This window comes from Cervus elaphus, chromosome 9 (assembly GCF_910594005.1).
Source record: "Cervus elaphus chromosome 9, mCerEla1.1, whole genome shotgun sequence".
Taxonomy (NCBI): domain Eukaryota; kingdom Metazoa; phylum Chordata; class Mammalia; order Artiodactyla; family Cervidae; genus Cervus; species Cervus elaphus.
The window spans coordinates 12542981-12569052 of NC_057823.1; the positions used below are offsets into that span (position 1 = coordinate 12542981).

The 26072-nt window shown below is 38.9% G+C and overlaps 1 protein-coding gene across 1 annotated transcript; it reads right to left on the minus strand.

Annotated features, from left to right (window-relative positions):
- Positions 1 to 3038: 3038 nt before the first annotated feature.
- LOC122699884 (olfactory receptor 7C2-like) lies at positions 3039 to 4001 on the minus strand. The gene has a single exon (XM_043912313.1). The coding sequence runs from the start codon at positions 3999 to 4001 to the stop codon at positions 3039 to 3041; it is 963 nt and encodes a 320-aa protein (XP_043768248.1).
- Positions 4002 to 26072: the final 22071 nt, after the last annotated feature.

Below are 26072 nucleotides of genomic sequence, written 5' to 3' on the forward strand. Positions count from 1 at the left end.
AAGATTCCCTGGAGGAGGGCATGGCCACCCACTCCCGTATTCTTGCCTGGAGAATTCCATGGACAGAGGATCCTGGTGGGCTATGGTCCATAGGGTTGCAAAGAGGGTTGAACATGACTGAATCAACTTAGCACGCATGCACCCCAACCTTTTTGGCACAAGGGACTGGTGTAGTGGAAGACAATTTTCCTAGACCTGGGATTTCAAGATGTTTCAAGCACATTATTTTTATTGAGTTTGTTGAGCAGGAGGCAGAACTCAGGCGGCAATGCAAGCAGTGGGGAGCAGCTGTAAATACAGATGAAGCTTCACTTGCTGGCCTGCTGTTAACCTCCTGCTGGCTGGCTCAGTTCCTAACAGGCCATGTACCAGGAGCCAGCACACGAGATCCCACCCATAACAAGGTCGTGAGGAGGAGACCTGACAAGCAAGGCAGATCAGGACTTCAGGGATTTCGAAAAGCTGCCCCGGCGCTCACCTTAAAGATGATCTCTGTCTTTCTGATGCTTGCTATATTAGACTACTCCCTAATTTCTGTGACACAGGTAGAAGGCCTTCCCCAATCTCTTTCCAAACAGAATCAACTTAGAACTTTGATTAATGTGTCCGCCGGACGGTGGTATCCTATAAGATTATCCAGGATGAAAGGAGTGTTTCAATTTAGACCCCTTTGCTGGCATTCTAGCCTGCTTGGCAAATGCGTACTAATGCACACGACTGCTCACAACACCTTAATCATAAACAGCATAAAGAACCTGATCACACAAAAGGCCCTAATAGGCACAGAGCCCTTCAGGGGTGAGGAAGCCCTATTAGAGAACATAAAAATATTATTCTAAAAGCAGTTATAGTTAAAGATTTAGAAAAATAAGAGTTTAGAATTGTTAATTTTAACCAGGAATGCTAAACAGGGGCTGCCTCACTGGAGCTGCAGAGTCTTTGTGTGGTAAACCTTTTAGATAAATTTAACTGATAACTTTTGCAAAAGGACTGACCTTTGTGTTCATTAAAGAATAGATTATGGAAAACAGTTTTGCATTCACCTAGGTCATAAAATGTCAATAGGCCCCAAGGCCAGAAGATAATGTACAAGACCCTCATAAACAAAGAAGCATGCAGAAAACACCCTGGTTTCATGAAGAACAAGCTGACGTAATGTTAAACTATCTTCCCCTTAGAAATGTACTAACTTAGGGTATAAAAGCCACGGTAAAAAATAAAGCATTGCCAGATTCTGCCAGACCCTGCCAGACCCTGCTGCATGCCACTCCCCCCCACCCGCCCCCGCCCCCCCGCCCGGGGCCTGGTCCGTCTGTCTGTCTGTCTCTCTCTCTCTCCCCCTCGCAGACTTGGCCCTATGAAGGCTGGTCTCATGTCTCTCTCTCTCGCCAACGCTGTTCATCCTGAGGGTATCCCCTGGATCCTGCCGAGGCTGGACCCCGGCAGCCATGGGTTGGTACTAATCCATGGTCTGCAGCTTGCAGACCCCTCCTTTAGGAGAGAATCCATTCTTGCCTCTAACAGCTTCTGGTGGCTCCAAGAGTCCCTTGCCTTTTGGCCATGTCACTCCAATTCCTGCCTTTATGTCACAGGACTTGTTTCTGTCATATCATCTCCTGTCTCTTTTTTGTTGGGTAAAACATTTTTAAAGTTTATTTCTATTTGTTTAGCTGTGTCAGGTCTTAGCTGTGGCTTGAGGGGTCATTCATGTGGCTCAGCGTCTCTCTCGCTGTGGCACACAGGCTCAGTGACTGTGGCTCAGGCCTTCATTGCTCCGAGGCTTGTGGGGTCTTAGTTCTCCAGCCAGGGATCAAACCCAAGTCCCCTGCATTGCAAGGTGGATTCTTAACCCCCGGACCAGCAGGGAAGTCCCTCTCCTGTATCTTCTAAGGACAACTGTCATTGGATTTAGGGCAATCCATAATTATCTTTTTGACGACCCTTAATTAAATTGGCAAAGATGCTTTTTGGAAAAAGGTCACATTCACAGGTTCCAAGTAGGCATATCTTTTGTGGTATTGCCAATCAAGTTACTATGTGGTTCAGGAAATGTAGCTCAGTCTAGTGAAGACAAAGATTTTAGTGGTCCTAAGAAATAGAACCACGAGTCAGGCAAGAGAAAACAACAATGAAAGATGTGTTTATCAAGCCGATTACCACCATGATCTGCCAAGATTTCTGCTGGGGAAAGACAGGAGCCAGTAAAATATGTATGCTTCAGACTTATTTCACTCAATGGGCAAGTGATTCATACACCAATTCCTGTTGGTCTTTTTGGTTAAGGAGTGATTCCTGGGACATTAATTCTCTAAACATGGGCAGAACAGACTAGAGGAATTTCTGAGGTAATGGATACAGATATGAAAGTTTGAAGCCAGACAGAATACACTAAAGTGGTCAATGATGAAAGGATATCTTCTATACTATACTTCTCCATTCCACCTTCCTGGAATGCAGTTGCAATTGCTGGAAGGGCAGAAGTCATTTTGTGACCTTGAGGGTAGAAGCCCCACGGTCAAGCTAGAGATAGAGCAAAAAAGCAGAAGGATCGTGAGTATTTGACGGCTAGCTTTGAGCTGTTCAGCTCCAGAATTCACATATCAGGAATGAAATAAAATACATTAAGTTTGATGTGACTGAAAGTTATTCAGAGAAAAGGCACTTCTTCCAGCTCATGTAATTCACACAGCCTCAGAAAACATCTCTGTAAATGAGTTTGGCATGCAACATTTCCATAATAGTTATACATCCCATCACTTTGACAATATATATTAAAAACATGAGATTCAGTTTATTTTTTTAAGAAATTTAAATCATCACTAAATGTAACAGAAAATGTCAGGTTCAATTCATATGAAGTTAAAATTCATATGGTTACAAACTGAAAAAGGGAACCAAAGATATAGCATGAAGGAAAATAGAGAGGGCTGTGAAGACTCAAGGAAAGTTTTTCTTTAAAACATGAGTATTAGGAAAGATAAAAACATTAAGTGAAGGAAGCCAGGATTTCTGGTCCCCAATGTTTTGTGCCCAGTTACTTATGAGAGCCCTCTGAAGGCCCTGTGAATGAGAGACGGTGCCCTGCTAATGAGCCGCACAAGGGCCCCCTTCATGTCCCTGTTCCTCAGACTGTAGATGAAGGGGTTCAGCATGGGGGTGACCGTGGTGTACATCACAGAGGCCACTAGACTTGTCCTAGAGGATGAAGTGACTGCAGAACTGAGGTAGATCCCTAGGCCTGTGCCATAGAACAAGGAGACCACTGAGAAGTGAGACCCACAGGTGGAAAAAGCTTTGTATTTGCTCCTGACTGATGACATTCTCAGGATAGAGGAGGAAATCTGATAGTAAGAAAAGAGGATCCCAGAGAGAGGAAAAACAGCTAGGATAATAGTCACAAAATAGACCACTGTGTGATTGATGAGGGTGTCAGAACAGGTAAGCTTCAGGATTTCAGGAAGATCACAAAAAGATTGTGGGATCTTCATGCTTCTGCAGAAAGACAGCCTCAAGATAGTCAAGGTCTCAGGCAGGGAGGCTGTGACACTGAGGCACCAGGACCCCAGAGCCAGCAGCCCACAGACCCGGGGGCTCATGATGACCGTGTAGTGCAGGGGGTGACAGATGGCCACGAAGCGGTCATAGGCCATCACAGTCAAGAGTAAATTGTCCAGACATCCAAACAAAATGAAAAAGAATACCTGGCTGAGGCAGCCTGCATAGGTGATAACTTGACTCTGTTTCTGGATGTTCCACAGCATCTTTGGGACAGTGGTGGAGGTGAAGCAGATGTCAGCAAAGGACAGGTTGGAGAGGAAGAAGTACATGGGGGTGTGGAGGTGGGAGTCTGAGATGACGGCTAGGATGATGGCCAGGTTCCCAGTGAATGTGACCAGGTACATGGACAGAAAGAGCCCGAAGAGGAGAGGCTGTAGGTCTGGGTCCTCTGTGAATCCCAGGAGGAGAAAGTTTCTGATTCCTGTTTGGTTTCCTCTTTCCATGAGTCTGCTGGGCTAGCCAAGAAGGAAGAAAAAAGGAATACAAAATTTACCCCAAATAAATATTCCCCAGAAAGACAGAAATATCCTTAATACAAACCCAGGGAGATCATGAAGTCATTCATTTTGGCTGAGGATTGACTTCATTTGATGACAAATTGTGGTTACTGTTGACATCTAAAAAAATTGTCTTTTGAGTTCAGCAATTCTCAAATTGTGATTGTCTCTGACCAGCAACATCAGCACCCCCTAGAAATATTAGAAATTCACATTTTTAGGCTCATCTGACCTGCGTGTGTGCTCAATCATGTGTTTGACTCTGAGACCCCATGGTGTGTAGCCCTCCATCTCCTCTGTTTGTGAGGTTTCCCAGGCATGTGGACTGAAATCGATTGCCACTTCCTCCTCCAGGAGATCTTCCCGACCCAGGGGTTGGAGCCAGCATCTCCTGTGCCTCCTACGTTGGCAGGTGGATCCTTCACCAGAGTCACCTCTGACCTACTGAATCAGATGCTCTAGGTGTGAAGTCCGCACTTGGTACTTTAACAAGCCCTCTTGGAAATTCTGACGCACATGTTTGAGATGCACTGCTCTAGTGCTTGCCTGCATCCCCAAACAATCGTCCCTTCCCTGGCATCCACGATGACTGCTCATGAGGATTTAACTGTGCTTATAGAAATGGGGAATTCTCTGACTCTAGGCAGTTTTTTTTCATCGTTGAGAGTTTCTTTCATTGTACTGTATTTCTGTAATTTCTATATCATATCCTGTGGAACTTGGGTGCTCCTTTTGTAAAAAAAGGAAAAAAAAAAGCCCAATATTATCATTAATCCTCATTTACATGTTATTTATATTGTCAAGAACCCTATATAAATTCAATCACAATTGAACTTCTAAATATAGACTCTCCTAGAGTTTCTAAATATGGAGTTTGTCTTCACATAAATCATCTTTTATTTTTCATTTTGGGTGCATGTGTGCTCAGTCGTGTCTGACTCTTTGGGACCCTGTGGACTGTAGCCTGCCAGGCTCCTTTGTCCATGGGATTCTCCAGGCAGGAATACTGGAATGGGTTGCCATTTCCTTCTCCAGGAGATCTTCCAGACCCAGAGGTCCAAGCTGCATTTTGTGTCTCCTGCATTGGCAGGTTGATTGTCACTGAACCACCTGGGAAACCCACTAGAAACAACCTACCACCTCCAAAACTGTCCTTGTATTCTTTTGTGTGGTATGAATACTTACAATCTATCCTTCTAAAATATTTTAAAGAATACAAAAGCATATCCTCAACCTTATTAACTATGTTATATCCCTGGAGAAGGAAATGGTGATCCACTACAGTTTCCCTGCCTGGGAAGTTCCATGGGCAGAGGAACCTGGCAGGCTACAGTCCATGGGGTTGCAAGAGTTGGACACGACTTAGCCACTAAACCACCACCACCGCCATGTTATATGCCAGATCTCTAGAGTTTATTCACTTTGCATAACAAAAACTTTATACACTGAGCAGAGTTCCCTATTTCCCTTGCCTTCTAGCCACTGACAATCAACATCCTATTCCCTGCTTCTATGAGTTTGATGATTCTAGATGCCTCATGTGAGTGGAATCATACATCATACAGTATTTGTTCTTTTCTGTATGGCTTATTTCATTTGTTATAATGTCCTCCAGATTCATCCAAAGTGTTGTGAGCAGCAGGATTTCTACATAGTATTTTAATGTGGTTTAGGTTTAATGTCATTGATAATGAGGTTTAGTCCTTCCCATTATATCTCTGACATTGCCTTTATATTAGGAAAGTATTAGATTTTGTTTTTTGTTATTTATAAGCTGCTATGGGCATTTTCTAGTTTTCCTTATTAATTTCAAGATTTTCTTTAATATTTATATACTTTCTCCAAATAGTATTATTTTACAATGTCTATTTGTCTTTAGGTCTAATTGCATTGCTATGAAACTCCACAACACTGTTCAAATTTATATTAATAGCTGGAATTCTTACTATTCTTCTTTTCCTTCAGGGGAATAATTCTAGAGTTTTTATTTAATATATTTCTCATAATTTAGGATATATGTATATGTATTTTTATCATCTGAACTTTGATTTTTATTCTTGGATATATTAGAGGGCCTTTTAGAGATGTAAATAAGTATTTCACAATTGATTAATAATTTAGAAAAAATGTTAAATCTTATCTCCGTATTTCCTAATGAATTTCAAATGTTAAGTATGGAGAAAGGGACCATATAGACTATCAGAAGAAAATAAATAAAATGCATAGATAATATAATTATATATGAATATATGTAATTTTTAAAAGCAGATGTTCTAGCTGAATAAAAAGTCTTTGATAGAAATAAGGGGAGAAAAGATTAATAATTGGACCATAAATTGAAAAATTATTAATGAGAAAATGTGCCATGCAGAAAGATAATGTATTTGACTAATAAAAATTAGTACCTTTAACCTATAAAGCCTTAATTAAAAATCATAGAAACGTTAATGTATTAGCTGGGGAAAAGGCATAAGATATTAAATATTTATAGAGAGTATAAAAAAGGTAGTAAGTTTTGAGAAATTTTTTTATAGTATTAACCTAGAGTGTGAAAGCAAAATAAGATACACTTTTCACAGGTTATTAAGAAGTCATTGGGAAAAATAAAGACTCAAAATGCAAAATTTCATCAAGTGGAAAGAGAAATAGCACTTCATATATTTAGGCGGCTGTGCTTTGCTGCAGCGGCCATGAAGAGATAACTCACGTCCAAGGTAAGAGAAACCCAAATAAGATGGTAGGTGCTGAGAGAGAGCATCAGAGGGCAGACAGACTGAAACCACAATCGCAGACAACTAGTCAATCTGATCACACGGACCACAGCCTGTGTAACTCAATGAAACTAAGCCATGTTGTGTGGGGACACTCAAGATGGAGGGGTCATGGTGGAGAAGTCTGACAGAATGTGGTCCACTGGAGAAGGGAATGGTAAACCACCGCAGTATTCTTACCTCGAGAACCCCATGAACAGCATGAAAAGGCAAAAAGATAGGACATTGAGAGATGAACTCTCCAGGTCAGTAGGTGCCCAATATACTACTGGAGATCAGTGGAGAAATAACTCCAGAAAGAATGAAGGGATGGAGCCAAAGCAAAAACAACACCCAGTTGTGGATGGGACTGGTGATAGAAGCAAGGTCCGATGCTGTAAAGAGCAATATTGCATAGGAACCTGGGACGTGAGGTCCATGAATCAAGGCAAATTGGAAGTGGTCAAACAGGAGATGACGAGAGTGAACGTTGACATTTTAGGAATCAGTGAATTAAAATGGACTGGAATGGGTGAATTTAACTCAGATGGCCATTATATCTACTACTGTGGGCAGGAATCCCTTAGAAGAAATGGAGTAGCCATCATAGTCAACAAAAGAGTCCGAAATGCAGTACTTGTATGCAATCTAAAAAACGACAGAATGATCTCTGTTCACTTCCAAGGCAACCCATTAAATATCACGGTAATCCAAGTCTATGCCCTGACCAGTCATGCTGAAGAAGCTGAAGTTGAGTGGTTCTATGAAGACCTACAAGACCTGCTAGAACTAACACCCCAAAAAGATATCCTTTTCATTATAGGGGACTAGAATGCAAAAGTAGGAAGTCAAGAAACACCTGGAGTAACAGGCAAATTTGGCTTCGGAGTACAGAATGAAGCAGGGCAAAGTCTAACAGAGTTCTGCCAAGAGAACACACTGGTCCTAGCAAACACCCTCTTCCAACAACACAGGAGAAGACTCTACACATGGACATCACCAGATGGTCAACCTCAAAATCAGATTGAGTATATCCTTTGCAGCCAAAGATGGAGAAGCTCTATGCAGACAGCAAAAACAAGACAGGGAGCGGACTGTGACTCAGATCATGAACTCCGTATTGCCAAATTAAGACTTAAATTGAAGAAAGTGGGGAAAACCACTAGACCATTCAGGTATGACCTACATCAAATCACTTATGACTATGCAGTGGAAGTGAGAAAAAGATTTAAGGGGCTAGATCTGACAGAGTGCCTGATGAACTATGGATGGAGGTTTATGACATTGTACAGGAGACAGGGAGCAAGACCATCCTCAAGAAAAAGAAATGCAAAAAAGCAAAATGGCTGTCTGAGGAGGTCTTAAAAATAGCTGTGAAAAGAAGAGGAGCAAAAAGCAAAGGAGAAAAGGAAAGTTATACCCATTTGAATGCAGAGATCCAAAGAATAGCAAGGGGAGATAAGAAAGCCTTCTTCAGCAATCAATGCAAAGAAATAGAGGAAAACAATAGAATGGGAAAGGCTAGAGATCTCTTCAAGAAAATTAGAAATACCAAGTGAACATTTCATGCAAAGATGGGCTCAATAAAGGACAGAAATGGTGTGGATCTAACAGAAGCAGAAGATATTAAGAAGAGATGGCAAGAATACACAGAAGAACTGTACAAAAAAGATCTTCGTGACCCAGATAATTATGAAGGTGTGATCACTCCCAGTCACCTAGAGCCAGACATCCTGGAATGTGAAGTCAGGTGGGCCTTAGGAAGCATCATGATAGACAAAGCTAGTGGAGGCGATAGAATTCCAGTTGAGCTATTTCAATCCTAAATGATGATGCTGTGAAAGTGCTGCCCTAAATATGCCAGCAAATTTGGAAAACTCAGCAGTGACCACAGGACTGGAAAAGGTCAGTTTCCTTTCCAATCCCAAAGAAGGGTAATGCCAAAGAAACACAAACTACAGCACAATTGCACTCATCTCACATGCTAGTAAAGTAATGCTCAAAATTCTCCAAGCCAGGCTTCGGCAATACATGAACCATGAACTTCCAGATGTTCAAGCTGGTTTTAGAAAAGGCAGAGGAACCAGAAATCAAATTGCCAACATCTGCTGGATCATTGAAAAAGCAAAAGAGTTCCAGAAAAACATCTATTTCTGCTTTATTGACTATGCCAAAGCCTTTGACTATGTGGATCACAGCAAACTGTAGAAAATTCTGAAAGAAATGGGGATACATGAACACCTGACCTGCCCCTTGAGAAACCTGTATACAGGTCAGGAAGCAACAGTTAGAACTGGACATGGAAAAACAGACTGGTTCCAAATAAGAAAAGGAGTATGTCAAGGCTGTATATTGTCACCCTGCTTATTTAACTTATATGCAGAGTACATCATGAGAAACACTGGGCTGGAGGAAGCACAAGCTGGAATCAAGATTGCTGGGATAAATATCAAAAACCTCAGATATGCAGATGACACCACCTTTATGGTAGAAAGTGAAGAAGAACTAAAAAGCCTCTTGATGAAAGTGAAAGAAGAGAGTGAAAAAAGTTGGCTTAAAGATCAACATTCAGAAAACTAAGTTCATGGCATCCGGTCCCATCACTTCACGGCAAATAGATGGGGAAACAGTGGAAACAGTGGCTGACTTTATTTTTCTAGGCTCCAAAATCACTGCGGATGTTGACTGCAGCCATGAAATTAAAAGACACTTACTCCTTGGAAAGAAAGTTATGACCAACCTAGATAGCATATTCAAAAGCAGAGACATTACTTTGCCAACAAAGGTCCGTCTAGTCAAGGCTATGGTTTTTCCAGTAGCCATGTATGGATGTGAGAGTTGGACTCGAAAGAAATCTGAGCACAGAAGAATTGATGCTTTTGAACTGTGGTGTTGGAGAAGACTCTTGAGAGTTCCTTGGACTGCAAGGAGATCCAACCAGTCCACCCTAGAGGAGATCAGTCCTGGGTGTTCATTGGAGGGACTGATGTTGAAGCTGAAACTCCAATACTTTGGCCACCTGATGTGAAGAACTGACTCATTGGAAAAGACCCTGAGGCAGGGAAAGATTGAAGGCAGGAGGAGAAGGGGACGTCATAGGATGGGATGGTTGAATGCCATCACCTACTCGATGGACATGAGTTTGCGTGGATTTCGGGAGTTGGCGATGGACAGGGAGGCCTGGCGTCATGTGGTTCGTGGGATTGAAAAGAGTCTGACATGATTGAGCAACTGAGCTGAACTGATACCTCTCTAAGGTGATAATTGATCTGTTTTTCTGGACTGGAGAAGTTAAATCAGTGTACAGATCTTTTATGTTTCCTTGCACTTATCAAGGGCAATTATCTACAAGAAATATCAAAATGTGGACAAGAGTCACCTTGGAGTGATAAAATGAGTCTTGATTTTTACATTCGTTTTCTTCTATTACATATTTCAAAAAACTACAAATGACCCACGTGTAGTCTACCCTCAAGAAATAAAGAAGTGAATATTTCCAAGATGTTGTTAATGAAAGTCACACATAACAAGCCTAATTAAAGCAGAAAATTAAGATAGAAGCAGAGTTAATGTGTTAAAAAGCAAAAAATTTCTAGAACTGAGATATTCCAGAGCTAATTCTTTGGCGAAAGCAAGCATACAGGCAAAAGTAATTTGATGAGTGAAATAAAAAGAAAGAGAACAAAAAATGCCTAAAATTAGGAATGAGAAAAATAAACATGGAGGTAAGGAGCTCAACTTTACAAGAAAATATTAATTAAAACTTCATGCTAAAAATTAGAAAATCTCTAAGAAATTAATTTATTTCTGGTAAAATATAAGTGTCCAAAGTTGATTCAGCATGGAGGAGAACAGATCAATAATTAGGGAAAGAATTGAGCAAACAACAAGACTTACATCCAAAAATGCCTTTGTGGGACCTAAAGACAAGAACAATAGAAAAATTTCCCTTTAAATATTAAAGAAGAAAAGAAAGATTATTGTCACTATTATCAATTCTAGCCAATGCAATACAAAGAGAAAAAAGATACAAAAAATGTTAAGTATCAAAAAAGCAATTGTTGTTTGAAGATGATAGATTGGCTGAAGATAATAAAAAATTGGCAATGTAAAACTTCTTTTTAAATGTATTTTTTATTGGAGGAGGAAACCTCTTTGAACTGAAGATGATTTTAGTAAGGCAACTGATACCAAAAAAAAAAAAAGTAAAAACCAATAGTCAGCTTAAAGTAAACTTCAGTGGCATACGAATGTGTTGCAGCCATTGCTTCTGTCTAGTTTCAAGACGTTTTCATCACTATGGGAGCTCTCTGCACTATCTTTGCAACTTTTCTTTAAAATTCTCTATAACTATTCAAAAATAAAAATTAACATAAAAAGTGGGTTCAAGGGAAAGAAAAAAGACCAGGAAGTTTCATATGTGCAGTTAAGTCTCTCAGAAAATAGATCACAATCATTTCACATATTAACAAAAATGTAAGCCTCTTAGAACAGGGGCTAGAAACTTGCAAATACACAGTAAATGAAAGTGATACATTTACAAAATATGGACATATTTACTAAATATGTCCAAATGTCAAGTATTTGTGCTAAGTTTTATATGCCTTAGCTCATTTTATCATGATCATTGTTGCTTTGATTTAACAAATGAATATATGTGAACAGTAATAAAATAATAATGATTAACATATATAGATGCTCACAGGGTGATAAGGGTAATTAAAAAACCTCCCATGCATTATCTCCTTTAATTTAATTTTCATATTAACATTACAAAGTGGACACTATTATTATCCTCATTTCACAGATGGGGAAACTGAGACAGAGAAACAGTCAGTAAGCTGTTTGAATCACAAAGCTGTTAGAATGGGCTTGTAAGGTGCAGTGGTAAAGAGTCTGCCTGCCAATAAAGGAGAGGCAAGAGGCCCGGGTTCAATCCCTGGCAGTTGGGAAGATCTCCTGATGTAGGAAATGGCAACCTGCTCCAGTCTTCTTGCCTGGAAAATCCCATGGACAGAGGAGCCTGGTGGTTTACAGTCCATGCGGTTGCAGAGTCAGACCCAACAAAGCATGCATGCATGTAGGTACATGCTAACTAGGAAGAACCCCTAGAATGCTTCTTGTTTGAGTGAGTGAATAAATCAGTAAGATATGATAGATAAAAGGAGACAGGAGAATCTGCTGGAGAATAGAAGCACTTGACTGCTAAAAAACAACTAATATGGTTGCATAAGAAACCTGGAGAGATGCTGGGGGCTGAAACAAGGTCAGTTTCCATTAGGAATGTAAAAGATTCTCAAAAATGGGTCTCAGAAGAGAGGGGAAGGAACCTGAGTGGAAGAGAGATTTTGAGAGACTCGGAACGTGAACTGTGTAGACTCACCATTGTGTTATCCTCATTTGTGCCACCCAAGTTAATACTCAGAGTTCTGCCTGCCTCCATACCTGTTTCCCACAGCACACACTCTAAAGTCCTCAATGAGCCTCTCGTTCCCTGGATCCTTTCATTCCTCGGTGATGGATCCTCAACTCAGCTCTAATGAAGTGCAGGGAGGTGGCATCAGGCATCCATTCTCTGAAAGGGCACAGCTGAGCCACCTCCTTTCTGGGACAGTTGAACTGTAGTGAGAGGAGTAAGGGGCATTTTTACTGTTTCTGTGGCTTCCAAGGCTGAATTCTCCCAAGTGCTCATTAAGTTAATTGTTCCATTGTTACTCTGTTCTCTGAGCAATGTGGTTCCCACTAGCGAGGAAGCCAAACTAGAAAGGAGCTTCTGCTGGTTTTGTTCCCATGGGAACATCTTGGATGCAAGAGATACTTACCCCTCCCCATGCACCTTAGTCACAGTACTCTTTTCTCCAGGATCTGATCTCCATTATCTTTTCCCACAAGCACTTCCTCAACATTTGAGATGGAATTTCTTTGTCTACCAAGGGCATGATGGCACATTTTTCAAGACCATGTGAATGTCAAGCATATTAACGTGGAATTATGATCAAGGATATGGGTTGCACCTGACTACCAACAAAACCAGGCCGTGACTTTACCACAACTTTTGCTCTTATTGTTGAAGGTACATTCTGGAGAAGGTCCCAGGAATACAACAAGATAAATAGTGTGAGAAGGCGATTGGTTGGCTGTTCAGTCAGACTCCATGGGAATATGTGGCTTTTCAGGATCAAAACTTGACTTCAGGGTCAAGTTCATTGGATGGTCCTCAACACTTTAGAGCAGAGAAAATGGGCTATCTTAAATAATTCACAAGACAGTGACTTTGTTTTCTATATATCTCTTATTTTATAAAAGAAATATTTATTTTTTAATTGAAGGATAATTGCTTTACAGAATTTTGTTGTTTTCTGTCAACCATCAACATGAATCAGCCATAAGTGTACATATCTTTTATAAGTGAAATCTAAAAAATAAAACAAACTAGTGAATATAACCAAAAAGAAACAGACTCACAGACATAGAATTTCTTTTTCTTTTTTTGACTGCATTGCTCAGCACATAGAACTTCCCTGACCAGGGACTGAACCCATGCCCTCTCCACTGAAAGTGCAGAGTCTTAACCACTGGATCACCAGGGCAGTCTGGACTCAAAGACATAGGGAACAAACCAGGGGCCAACAGTGGGAAGAGGGAAGGGAGAGGGGCAAGACAGGGGCAAGGGATTAAGAGGTACAAACCACCATGCATAAGATAAGCCACAAAGATATACTGTAGAGCACAAGGAATATAGCCAATGTTCTATGCTAACAGTGAATGAACTATAACCTTTAAATTTGTGATTCACTATGTGACTACACCTGAAACTTAAATAATATTTTTTTGCAAAGTTTAAGCTTTTTATTGTATTGGGGTATAGTCAGTTAACATCGTTGTGGTCATTTCATGTGAACAGCAGAGGAACTCAGCCTTACGTGTACATGTATCCATCCTTCCAGACCCCCATCCCATCCAGGCTGGCACATAACATTGAGCAGAGCTCCATGTGCTATGCACTAAGTCCTTGTTGGCTATCCATTTGGAATATGGCAGTGTGTACATGACTTTCCCAAACTCCCTTATTATCCCTTCCCCCTGGCAACCGTAAGTTCATTTTCTAAGTCTGTGAATCTCTTTCGGTTTTATAAGTGAGTTCATTTGTATCAATTCTTTTTGGATTCCACATATAAGAGATGCAATACAGTATTTCTCCTTTGCTGTCCAACTTACTTCACTCAGTATGACACTCTCTAGGTTCATCCATGGACTGTAAGCAGCACTATTTCATTCTTTTCAATGTCTGAGTAATACTCCACTGTATGCATGTACCACTTCTTCTTTATCCATTCCTCTGTTGATGGACATTTAGGTTGCTTCCATGTCTTGGCTATTATAGACAGCACTGCAATGAACATTGAGGTGCATGTATCCTTTCAGATTGTTTTTCTCTGGATATATACCCGAATGGGATTGCAGGGGTCATATGGTAGCACCATTTTTAGTTTTTTAAGGGACCTCTATACTGTTCTCCATAGTGACTGTACCAATTTACATCCCACTGACAGAGTAGGAGGATTCCCTTCTCTCCATACTCTCTCCAGCATTTGTTGTTTGTGGATTTTTTTTTTTTTTAGTTTATTTGTTTTTTAATTGAAAGATGATTGCTTTACATAATTTTGCTGTTTTCTGTCAAACCTCAACATGAATCAGCCATAAGTATACATATATTCCCTCCCATCTGAACCTCCCTCCCTCCCATCTGCCTCCCCATCCCGCCCCTCTAGGTTGATACAGAGCCCCTGTTTCAGTTTCCCGAGACATACAGCAAATTCTCATTGGCTATCTATTTTATATATGGTAATCTCATCATACATCTCACCCTCTCCTTCACTTTCCCCATGTCCATAAGTATATTCTCTATGTCTATTTCTCCATTGACATCCTGCAAAAGAATTCTTCAGTACCATTTTTCTAGATTCCATATATGTGCATTAGTATACGATATTTATGTTTCTCTTTCTGACTTACTTCAGTCGGTCAATAGGCTCTAGGTTCATGCACCTTATTAGAACTGACTCACATGTGTTCCTTTTTATGGCTGAGTAATATCCCATTGTGTATATGTACCACACCTTCTTTATCCACTCATCTGTCAATGGACATCTAGCTTGTCTCCATGTTCTAGCTATTGTAAATAGTGTTGCAATGAACAATGGGATATATGTGTCATTTTCAGTTTTGATTTCCCCAGGGTATATATGCCTAAGAATGGTATTCCTGGGTCTTCTGGTGGTTTTATTCCTTGTCTTTTCAGGAATCTCAATATTATCTTACATAGTGGTTGTATCAATTTACATTCCCAGCAACAGTGCAAGAGTATTCCCTTTCCTCCACACCCTCTCCAGAATTTATTGTTTGTAGACTTTTTGATGATGGCCATTTTGACTGGTGTAAAGTGATATCTCACTGTAGGTTTGATTTGCATTTCTCTAATAATGAGCAGTGTTGAACATCTTTTCATGTGTTTGTTAGCCATCTGTGTATCTTCTTTGGAGAAATGTCTGCTTAGGTCTTTCACCCACTTTTTGATTGGGTTGTTTGTTTTTCAGGCATTGAGTTGTATGAGCTGCTTGTATATTTTGGAGATTTATACTCTGTCAGTTGTTTCATTTGCTATTATTTTCTCTCATTCTGAAGGTTAACTTTTCCCCTTGCTTATAGTTTCCTTTGCTGTGCAAACACTTTTATGTTTAATTAGGTCCCATTTGTTTACATTTGTTTCTATTTCCATTACTCTAGGAGGTGGTTCATACAGGATCTTGCTTTGATTTGTCATCAACTGTTCTGCCTCTGTTTTCCTTTAAGAGTTTTATACTTTCTGGTCTTACATTTAGGTCTTTAATCAATTTTGAGTTTATCTTTGTGTATGGTGTTAGGAAGTGTGGACTTAGGGCATCCCCATTTAGGATGACTGTAGCCACAGCTACTGAGCCTGCACTCCCTAGAGCCCATGCTCCAAAGCAAGAGATGCTGCTGCAATGGGAAGCCTGAACAATGCAATGAAGAACAGTCCCCACTTGCCACAACTATAGAAAGCCCGAGAGTAATAGGGACATTTAGTGCAGCCAAAGATAATAAATAAAATTTTTTAAAGTCTTAATGGTTTTTAAAAAGTCTAAAGTGATGTGGCCAAGTGTCTTCTTTGTCCATGTATCATTTGAGTAATAGATTTTAGCTTTTCAATGTCATTAATCTTGTAATTGATCCAGGCTCCCTCCCTTCTTATGGCTGTTATGCAAAATAGAGTCAAATCTGGGATTCTGCTGTTCTATTGGTACAGGGATTTGTGGTTCATTATTGTCAAGTGTAAGAAATGTTTAGCTGGAGAAGGAAAGGGAAACACATTCCAGTATTCTTGCCTGGAGAATTCCATGGACAGGGGAGCCTGGTGAGCTATCATCCATAGGGTCGCAGAGTCAGACACGACTGAGCACAGATGCACGCACAAGGTGGTGGGTGGAGAGAGGCTGGTTTCGGGATGACTCAAGCGCACTGCATTTATTGTGCACTTTATTTCTATTATTATCATATGAGTTCCTCCTCAGATCATCAGGCATTAGATCCTGGAGCTTGGGGACCCCTGCTTTAGCTCACTCCCTTGGGGATTTTTCACATAGAACTTTTTCATATGTTCACTTTCTGTTTGGAAGACACATTCCCGTGGTTCTCAAGGGTGATTTGGCCCCTTGGAGTATATGAAGACACTTTTAGTCCTTGTAACTCAGCTGATGATGCTACTGGCATCCATATCCAGGGATATGGCTAAACATCCTACAATGTATAAGACAGCCCCTATAGCAAGGAATGACCCAAACCAAACCTCCATGGTGCCAAGTTTGAGAAATTATACTCCATATTACACATCCTCTTTCTTCCTGGGGGATACTGAGCTTTATGACTTAGACCTAACAGAAGACAATGCATATGGAGAGAAATCGGCTTAATATGTGTGAATAAAAAGCTGGAGCATTACAAAAATTACTCTTGTATGTAACAACAGCTGACATTTATTTAGGACTTGTCACCTGCATTCCTTAGCAGAACCTTTGCCATTTTATTCTATTTAATCCTCTTGTCACCCTTCTGAGGCTGATCTTGATATAGGTTCATCTCACAGGCAGAGAAATGGAAGCCAGTGGGGGTTGGGTATTCTTTGGATAAAGAAGGTGTGGTACATATGCACAATGGAATATTACTCAGCCATAAAAAGGAACACATTTGACTCAGGTCTAATAAGGTGGATAAACCTGGAGCCTATTATACAGAGTGAAAGAAGTCAGAAACGGAAAGACAAATATCATTTATTAACACATATGTATAGAATCAAGAAAGATGGTACTGATGAATCTCTTTGCAGGATAGCAATGGAGACACAGACATAGAGAAGAGACTTGTGGACTCATCAGGGGATGGAGAGGGTGAGACGAATAGAGTCAGTATCATTGAAACACATACATTACCAGATGTAAAATTAGAATAGCCAGTGGAAATTTACTGTATGATGCAGGGAGCTCAAATCCGGTGCTTTGTGATAACCTAGAGGTGTGGGATGGGGTGGGAGGTGGGAGGGAGATGCAAGAGAGAGGGAAGGTACACATACCTATGGCTGATTCATGTCATATACAGCAGAAGCTAGCACAATATTGCAAAGCAAGTGTCCTCCAATTAAACATACATATTTTTTTAAGAGAGAAAAAATAAAATATAGGAAAGACAAAAATAATGCAATGAAATATATTTATCTTATCACTGAGAAAAAAATCACCAATGCTTTTGCTGAATGGTCTCTTCTCTCTTGTCTGTCAGTTTGGGGTCTCCTAATGCCATCATCTTCTCCTGTGTTGCAACCACTAGCTAGAAATGCTTCACATGCAAAGTAATTTTGCACCAAAGAAGATCTCATTTGTTTAACTACCTTGACCCCTGGTCACCCAGGCTTAGATTTCTCAGATGCCTTTGAGTTACTTTGTACTTTATTGTTAAATGTCTTTATAATAAAATAATTATTTAAAGTATTACTCATTTTATTTAAATTCTATTGATTTATAATCAATTGATACTATTATTTTATTTATATTATTATTTTAATACATTAATTAAAAAGGCATGACTCTGTGCATAATTTCCATAAACTATGTTAATGACATGGTATTTTCTACTCACTTGATTAGAATGTATAATGGACAATCATGAAATAAGATATTGAGTCATCAACCAACTTTACCACCCAGAAAAGATTTCAAAATTGCTTTGAAATCTCAGAAAACCTGTTTGAAATACATAAAAATTATCTGAAGGCATGTGAAAATAAGTGTTAGTGAATTTTCTAAAACTATTTTAATAATGATACCAAAAGCCAACAGCTTTCTACAACAGCAGTGGTATGAGAAAAACCAAAGAATAATCTCTAATTTTCATATTATTTTTAAAAGTCCAAGAAAATAGCAATAAAATATAAATATACTCAGAAATTTATCATGCAAACCAAATACTATGACCCAGTAACATTTAACCCTAGCAAGCAACCAACATTTCATATTGGTAATGTATTTATTATAGTAGTGCAAATAAGTAGAAAAAAAAATCATCCAAAAAATAAGATCATCTTATTGAATGCTAAAGATATGGCATGAAAAGAGTTCTGAAGAAACTAAATAGGTTTCATTCCTATGAAAAAAGTTTCCTTGGTCATCAGCTTGTATCAACCTGCACATGAAAATATTTGAGAACTGGTTTTCAAGCCAGTTCCAGTATTCTCATCAATACACTCCATAAGGACCTGAGACTGAGCCTAACAGCTCAGCAGAGTAAGACCCAAAACCAAGGGGAGAAAACGGCGGCTTTAAAATTCAAACCACTGGGAATGCTTCCTCAGCCAGGCCTTACAAACAGTAAAGCCTCAGTCATCTGAGCAAGCAACTTTAATGTGCCCCAACAGTTAGTAAGCTAGTAAGTTTATATTGTAAACTTACAATATAAGTTTTCAGTCAAAGTAGAACCTAAGCCCAAGTACATTTGTCATTAACTGAAGTCGAGTTAAAGAGTATTAGCTGTGGAGGGATGTATAGTGATGTAGCATGTTTTTCTAGCAGAAGCATATTTAACTATGGTGAATAAGATCCAGACCTAGAATGCTGGCAAACATTTCCCTTGCAACAGCAATTGATGAGGCATACATTTCAGTGTCTCTACCCTCTTAATATTCAAATAAAAAAGATTATTAAATCAAAACTGTATGCCAAAGAGTTTAGCCTGCCATTATTTCATTTCCTATAATATTAAATATATGTGTAGAATCATTCAGTTCAGTTCAGTTGCTCAGTTGTGTCTGACTCTTTGCAACCACATGGACTGCAGCACACCAGGCCTCCTTGTCCATCACGAACTCGCAGAGCTTGCTCAGACTCATGTCCATCAAGTCAGTGATGCCACCCAATCATCTTATCCTCTGTTGTTCCCTTCCCCTGCCTTCAATCTTTCCCAGCATAGGGGCCTTTTCCAGTGAGTCAGCTCTTCACATCAGGTGGCCAAAGTAGTGGAGCTCCAGCTTCAGCATCAGTCTTTCCAATGAATATTCAGGACTGATTTCCTTTCAGAGTGACTGGTTTGATCTGGTAGAATCATAGGCCCATTACTGTTTCCTTTTTAAACTGATCAGTCAAGTTATTTACTTTCATAACTCCTGTTTTTCTTTTTAATTATTATATGCTTTCAAACTAGGAATTGGATTTTTATGATCAAGATTGCTTTTGCCCTTAGATATGTCATTATGTATACAATTATTTGTGCAGAATTTCTGAGAATTTAAATTTCGTGTGGCAAAATCTGTGTCAGTTATCTTATGCTCTCTCAATATTTTTTTAACTGAAGGAATTGAGCCATCAATCAAATATTCTTCTCTTGCAAATCCTTGCCTTAAACAAAAATGAAAAGGAATGTTCTTCACATGTGGTACAAATACATCACACTTTTGCATATTTTCAACTACTTTCCACATCTCTTATTCCTCACAGTCCTTTCATTCTAAATCTATTCTTAAAGTTGCACATGATAGCAGGGTTAAAGCCTCAGGGCCACATATTTATGATTCTTTGATCAGATTGTGAAAATGGCACTTGATCCTTCTGCTTGTTGTCTGCTATTGCCATTTCTTTGCTTTAAACTTCTCTATACAATTTCAGCAACTTGCTTCATTAACTTTTTTCTACTTTCCTAAATTGATTCCCCTCCTTAAGTAAAATATATGGAAATGTCCATATATCTCATAAGACTGGGTGCATCTGTGTTGGTCCTTTATTGGAATGGAACTTGGTGGTCCAGATTTGACGATGAGAGAGTGAAAGAAGGAAAGAGGCTAATATTCCCTGGGTTACGCAGCTGGCCTTTGCACTCCTGGGAATCAGCTGGGAATAGAGAGATAGAAAGAGAGGAAGAGAAAGAAAGAAAGAAAGACACGGGGACCCAAGCTCTGATGGAGCAAAGGTGTTTTAATCAACATGGTGTGGGCATATATACTGCCTTACACGGTAGTTATTCTCAGCAAAGATAAAGATTAAAATTCCAGACTTATAAAACATAAGGCAATCCATGTTAAAGAGAGAGAGCTGTAAACAATCACTTTTACCTTATGGTTCATAGGAAGGAAGAGGGTACTTATCACCGTATTAAAAAACTAACAAAGGAAATGCCTGGATTCCTCAGCCCTGGGAAAGGCTTGTCCCTGCTCTTAATTCCTGAATATTCAGGAAGGAATAAGGAACAAAGGATTCCTGACAGATCCAAAACAGCACAGAGGAAGACTCCTGTTAAATGCTTCCAGACAATTTCCCCTATTTTATTATATTTGTAAAAAAAAAAAAAAAAAAAAAAATCCTGACCAAATGAGTTTGGTTAGTATTAACCAACCTTATAGAAAGGTGACGATAAGCAACAAATATAATTATCAAGACAATCACCAAAGTTACAGTTCCAGACCCGATGCTGTGAGTAATACTTTGAAACCAACCTTGTGGTTCTAGCCAGGATAATTTGTTCATCTAAAGTTTCCAAATTAGTGGAAGAGGGCAGACGTTTAGAAAAATTTTAAAGATTTTTTTTGCAGTAATTGTACATTTAGAGAGGCATTATCATGTAAATGAAATTTGATTTTTTCCCAATTGTAGGTAGTATGATTGAACTGAACAGGAGTAACACAAAATTGACAATTAATACAAGTTACAGAACGTAAAGTCTTATTAAATTGTAAATTTCTTATGGCTATAACAAAATGAAGTGGCACACAGGCCTGTATAAAATAGGACTGATTATAGCGAAAGAAATAGTTACTATGACCACGACTGGTCCCTGTGAAATGTCAGGTCTAAGTCCCAAGTTCTTCAGTGCTGGCAGCGCTTCCATATGTCCCATTGTTCAGGCCCAGTTTGTTTATTGAGGATGATTCGAGGAGGAGGAGAGGGTGCCATTCCACCCTCAAGCCAGCCAAGAAGTCTTCTGTCATGGTAATGTTCCAGCACACTGTTAGTAATTTTGGGTAGCACAGTCACATGCAATGCTGTTAGTATCATCTGAGCAGTTTAGACAACCACATACCATGGGGTCCCCAATCAACAACTGTATGATTAGCCACAAACATTAATTTTCCAGATTTGGCTTGATATTTGTCTCAATGAACAGGAGTATATGAAAAGTTCTTATAAGTAAACCCTTTGCATAATGTTCTCTGTTCTTTCCCTAACCCTTTCCCTAAAGTCTCAGTAGTATAAAATGGTTCACAGACAGACAAAGGGCAGCAATGTCCGAAAGTCTACCTTTTGGAGGCAGGACGAAAGCCCAAGTTTGTTGGCTAATGTTTACGCATAATTTTGTTGGGCCTATACACAAAGGAAGGACTTCATAGCCTAAAGAAATGTTAATTAGTTTTCCTTCCTCCCCAGGGTGAGGGTTCCAGGGAGGGGGCGTATGGGTGGAGTCATAGGTTGATATGATCGGTCTTTTCTCCATCCATTTTATAACCTGTAATAAACGGGGGTTGGGTAAGTAAGCCCAGTCAAGTCTGAGAAGTGTGGTTTTTAATATTAGTTAATCCGGCTAGAGTGTGGGTCACGTAGGCCAACAGAGCATAGCAATAAGAAGGTTTTCAGGACTCTGAGGCATTTCCTGTTGAGAAACCAGATCTTTAACTTGAATAGTAAGGGTTTTTGTTTGTCCGCAAGTGGGGAGATCACAGGGTTGATGTCGCCAAGGGCGATGCTTCCTGGACATCTTTAGAGACACCATGGCCTGTATTGGAATTTCTTCCTCCTGGGGTTCTTGTTTCATCTGAATCTTGGGGGCCCCCTTGGGTCGAATCTTCTGAAGAGGTTAAAAAATTTAAAACAAATAAAACTGTATTAACAATAGTTATAGGTTTAGAAAATATCTTATGTTGGAATCTAGTCAAGTCTGCTTTAGATAAGGAAGACAGTAGTGTATCTGTGTAGTCCCCGTTTTTTTTATTTTTAACTTTAGTATGTGATGTGTTCTTTTGTCTATGTCTTGTGCCTGTGGATTATAAGGAATACCTGTAATATGTTTAATAGGAAAAGATTGCAAAAATTGTTTAAAGTGTCTAGAAATATAGGCAGGGCCATTGTCTGGTTTTATAGAACTAGGAGTTTATGGTGGAGGTTTCTATATTTTTTAATACAAAAACTTAATATATAGAGTCAGAGACTATATTAATGGGGTGAGGATGTATTCAAATAACTTGAATAAGAGCATATAATTCATTTTGTTGAGCAGAATGAAATTTAGTATAAAATACTTTATATTTTTTAAGAGACCAGAATAAAGCTTTGGCATTTTTAGTCCTATCTATATAAAAACTTTCAGCTTGTGGTATAGGCTGTGATCTGATAATGTGGGAAATAATAAATTCAGTATTTTTGAAGAAATTTCACAGCTTACCAGAAGGATAAAGAAATGAAATTTCTCCAAAATATTTTAGAAAAGCTATTTGGAAATTGGTAGAAGTTTGTAATGTGTTTTCAAATTGAGATTTATTTGTAACAAAGTTTTATTAAAGTATAAAGGAGATAGAGAAAGCTTCTGACAGATATCAGAAGGGGGCAGAAAGAGTGCCTCCCTGCTAGTCTTTAACCAGATGTTATATAACTACTAGCAGTCTACTAATTAGAGAAAGGAAATGTCTCAAAACTCAGAGAATAGCACCAGGCCCCTCACCCACAACAAGCATTTTGAGATAACCTTGGCACCAGGCGAGTTTTCCCAGGCCATAAAATGATTGACATGAATCTTGAAGAAAGGCAGATTACCACACAGCACATTAACATAGCTTAAGACAAACATTTCCATAAGGAAAATGCATTGGTTAACTCAGGGTTTGAGAATAGTTAATTTTAAGTGAAACCAGGTGTCATTATGGCAACATAGCATTTTAAGAGAAACCTCCTTTTAAATTTGTAAGGAAAAAAAAAAATATATATATATATACATGTATATATAATGTATATATATATAGCTAGTTTGTTTCCTCCTGCTGTGTAAGAGAGAGAAAACTGTCTGACACTTGCAGCCTATTTTCTCCATTTGGAGACCCCTGGCCTTCCTGCCTGTTAAGTCAAACCAGATCAGCCAAGTAAAAGACCAAAGGTTTGTGGGGGCAGGGGCCCAAAAATTCCTGTAGGTATTCTAGAGGGGACTGCTTGAGGGTAAAGGAGAAAGTCATTTAGGGCTGGTATATCTACAACAGCACTGCCCGATTTTGAGGGTTTGAGGGAAAAGATGGAATTTTCCCCTGGTTTTTGTTGAAGGGGACCTGGGGAGTCTCCTGCTTGGAGTTTTCCAGAATAGGTTTTCCTTCAATATCAAATTTAGATTTACACTCTTTGGCCTAATGCATTTCTCTATGGCAGCAGGGAAAAACTTTTGGAGGTTTTTTTTTTTTTTTTAATTTTTTTTATTAGCTTTCTTAGGGCAGTCCCTTTTATGACATACTTGATTTCCATTTTCAGAAGCAAGTAATTTTTTTAGTTGTCTTTTAGCACTTGCTCCTTCAACTTATTGTCTGCTATTTCCTTTTCTTAGATTTTGACTTCTCTATGCAACTTCAGCAACTTACTTCATTAGCTTTTCTGTTCTGTCATCTATGCTTCATCTTTTGCCATTTTTCTACTCTCTCAAATTGATTCACAACCTTAAGTGAAATAAAGTCATGAATATGTATCTCATAGACTGGATGTATCTCCTAAGAATGATCTCTTTGAAATGTTATATACAGATCAAATTGATTTCATTTTACTGAGTGAATAATCATGAGTTCTGTAACCTTTTTGGAAAAGAAAAACTACCTTGGTGACTAAACCCAGTGACTAATTTCACGAATGTAAGTATGATACCTCAGGTTATCACTCTCTGTTCATCATTCCTTTGGACATCACTACTGTAATTTCTCTTCCCCCAAATGTAGACTTTAGCAGATAGTGTGTTTCCTAGCAAGGCATTCCATTTGATCCCCTCTAGGATCTTGCTCTTTAGCTCAGTGTGCATGTAGGTTATCAGTGCACACTCAGTTGCTCAGTGGTGTCTGACTCTATGACCCCATGGACTGTAGCCCACCAGACTCCTCTGTCTGTGGGGTTTTTCAAGCAACAATAGTGGAGTTGGTTACCATTCTCTACTCCAAGGGATCTTCTCGACCCAGGGCTCCAACCTCCATTTCCTGCATCTCCTGCACTGCAGACAGATTCTTTACCTGCTGAGCCATTGTTCTCAGAGTCACTAGGAAACCTGATCATCGATGCATGTCTCCAATGCTAGTCTATGTGAAACACCAATTTCAATAAAAAGTTTGACGTAATAATGTCTAGAGTCGAATATGACCTTAACTAAAATGAAGCACATATTTATACCAGATTTAAATTATGAAATTTATTTTTTTCTGGCATACAGTTACTTACCAATGTATGTAAAATCAGTGTCCGTATATAAAGGGGTTTATCATTGGTGTGAATGTTGGGTATAATTATATTTTATATTGAATCATCTTTCTTCTGCTACTTGAAAACTTACATTGTTACCTACAAATATGATTCCTTCCATTGTTCTAAATGAAATATCTTCCCCTTTCTAAATTTTATCATAACCACTAAAGGATACTGAATGAGCAATATATATATATATATATATATATATATATATATATATATATATATATATATGTGTGTGTGTGTGTGTGTGTGTGTCTGTGTTTGTATGTATATCTCCAAAGTCCAGCTCACTAGGGAGCTTAAATTCCTTCTGGTCCTGTGATTCAGAGTCACAGATTTTTGAACTAACAGGCATATCCTTTCAACCTGGCATGGTTACCTACAGGAAAACCTCAATGGAATCACTTTTTAATACAGTTATATGAAATAGACTTGAATAACTGAGTAATTATAAATGCTATTCAATTATCAACATGAGAAGTCATACATTATTATAATTTCACTCAGTTCTGTTCACTTGGATTATTTTATCAGTTTGTTGCTGCATAACAAGTTGTCCTAAGCAAATGGTTTAACATAATGTCTTTACTCTCAAGCAGGAATACACAAGGGGATTTGATCTGAGCGCTGAGAGTCTCTTCTCCATGTGTCTGCTCTCAGCAGTCTGGCTCTATTTTGTGTTTCAATGTTCCCCCCAGGAGATGCATGCAGGTGTAGTGTTCTTCTGTTTTGAGCCATTTTATGACAACTTCTTCTTTTTATGTACGTAGGTCAGTCTTTAGCTTACTAGAAAAAAAGGTGAAATGGATTTTTTTTTATAAATATTTTTTTATTTTTTTGGCATGTGGGATCTTAGTTCCCTGGCCAGGTATTGAACCTGTGCCCTCTGCATTGGGAGCACCGAGTTTTAACCACCTGACTACCAGGGAAGTCCCTGAAATGGAATTTTAGTGTCAATTGGTATCAAAAGGTAATTTCTTTATATTAGTATCAGTAGTCTCATATCCACATATAACACTTTTCTTTCTTCCTCGTTTAAAGAGATATCTCCCAATTTTATGTGTGACTCAACTACAAGGCCTTTCCTTGCTACCCTGAACCTTGCAAAACCAGAAGTTTTAAATTCTAATTCCTTGAAGAGTAATTACATACAATAAACTGCCAGTTTTTAAAGTATACTATTTGCTGAATTTCAAAAATTAGCTGTATATACCACCTGGTTCATTTTCTTA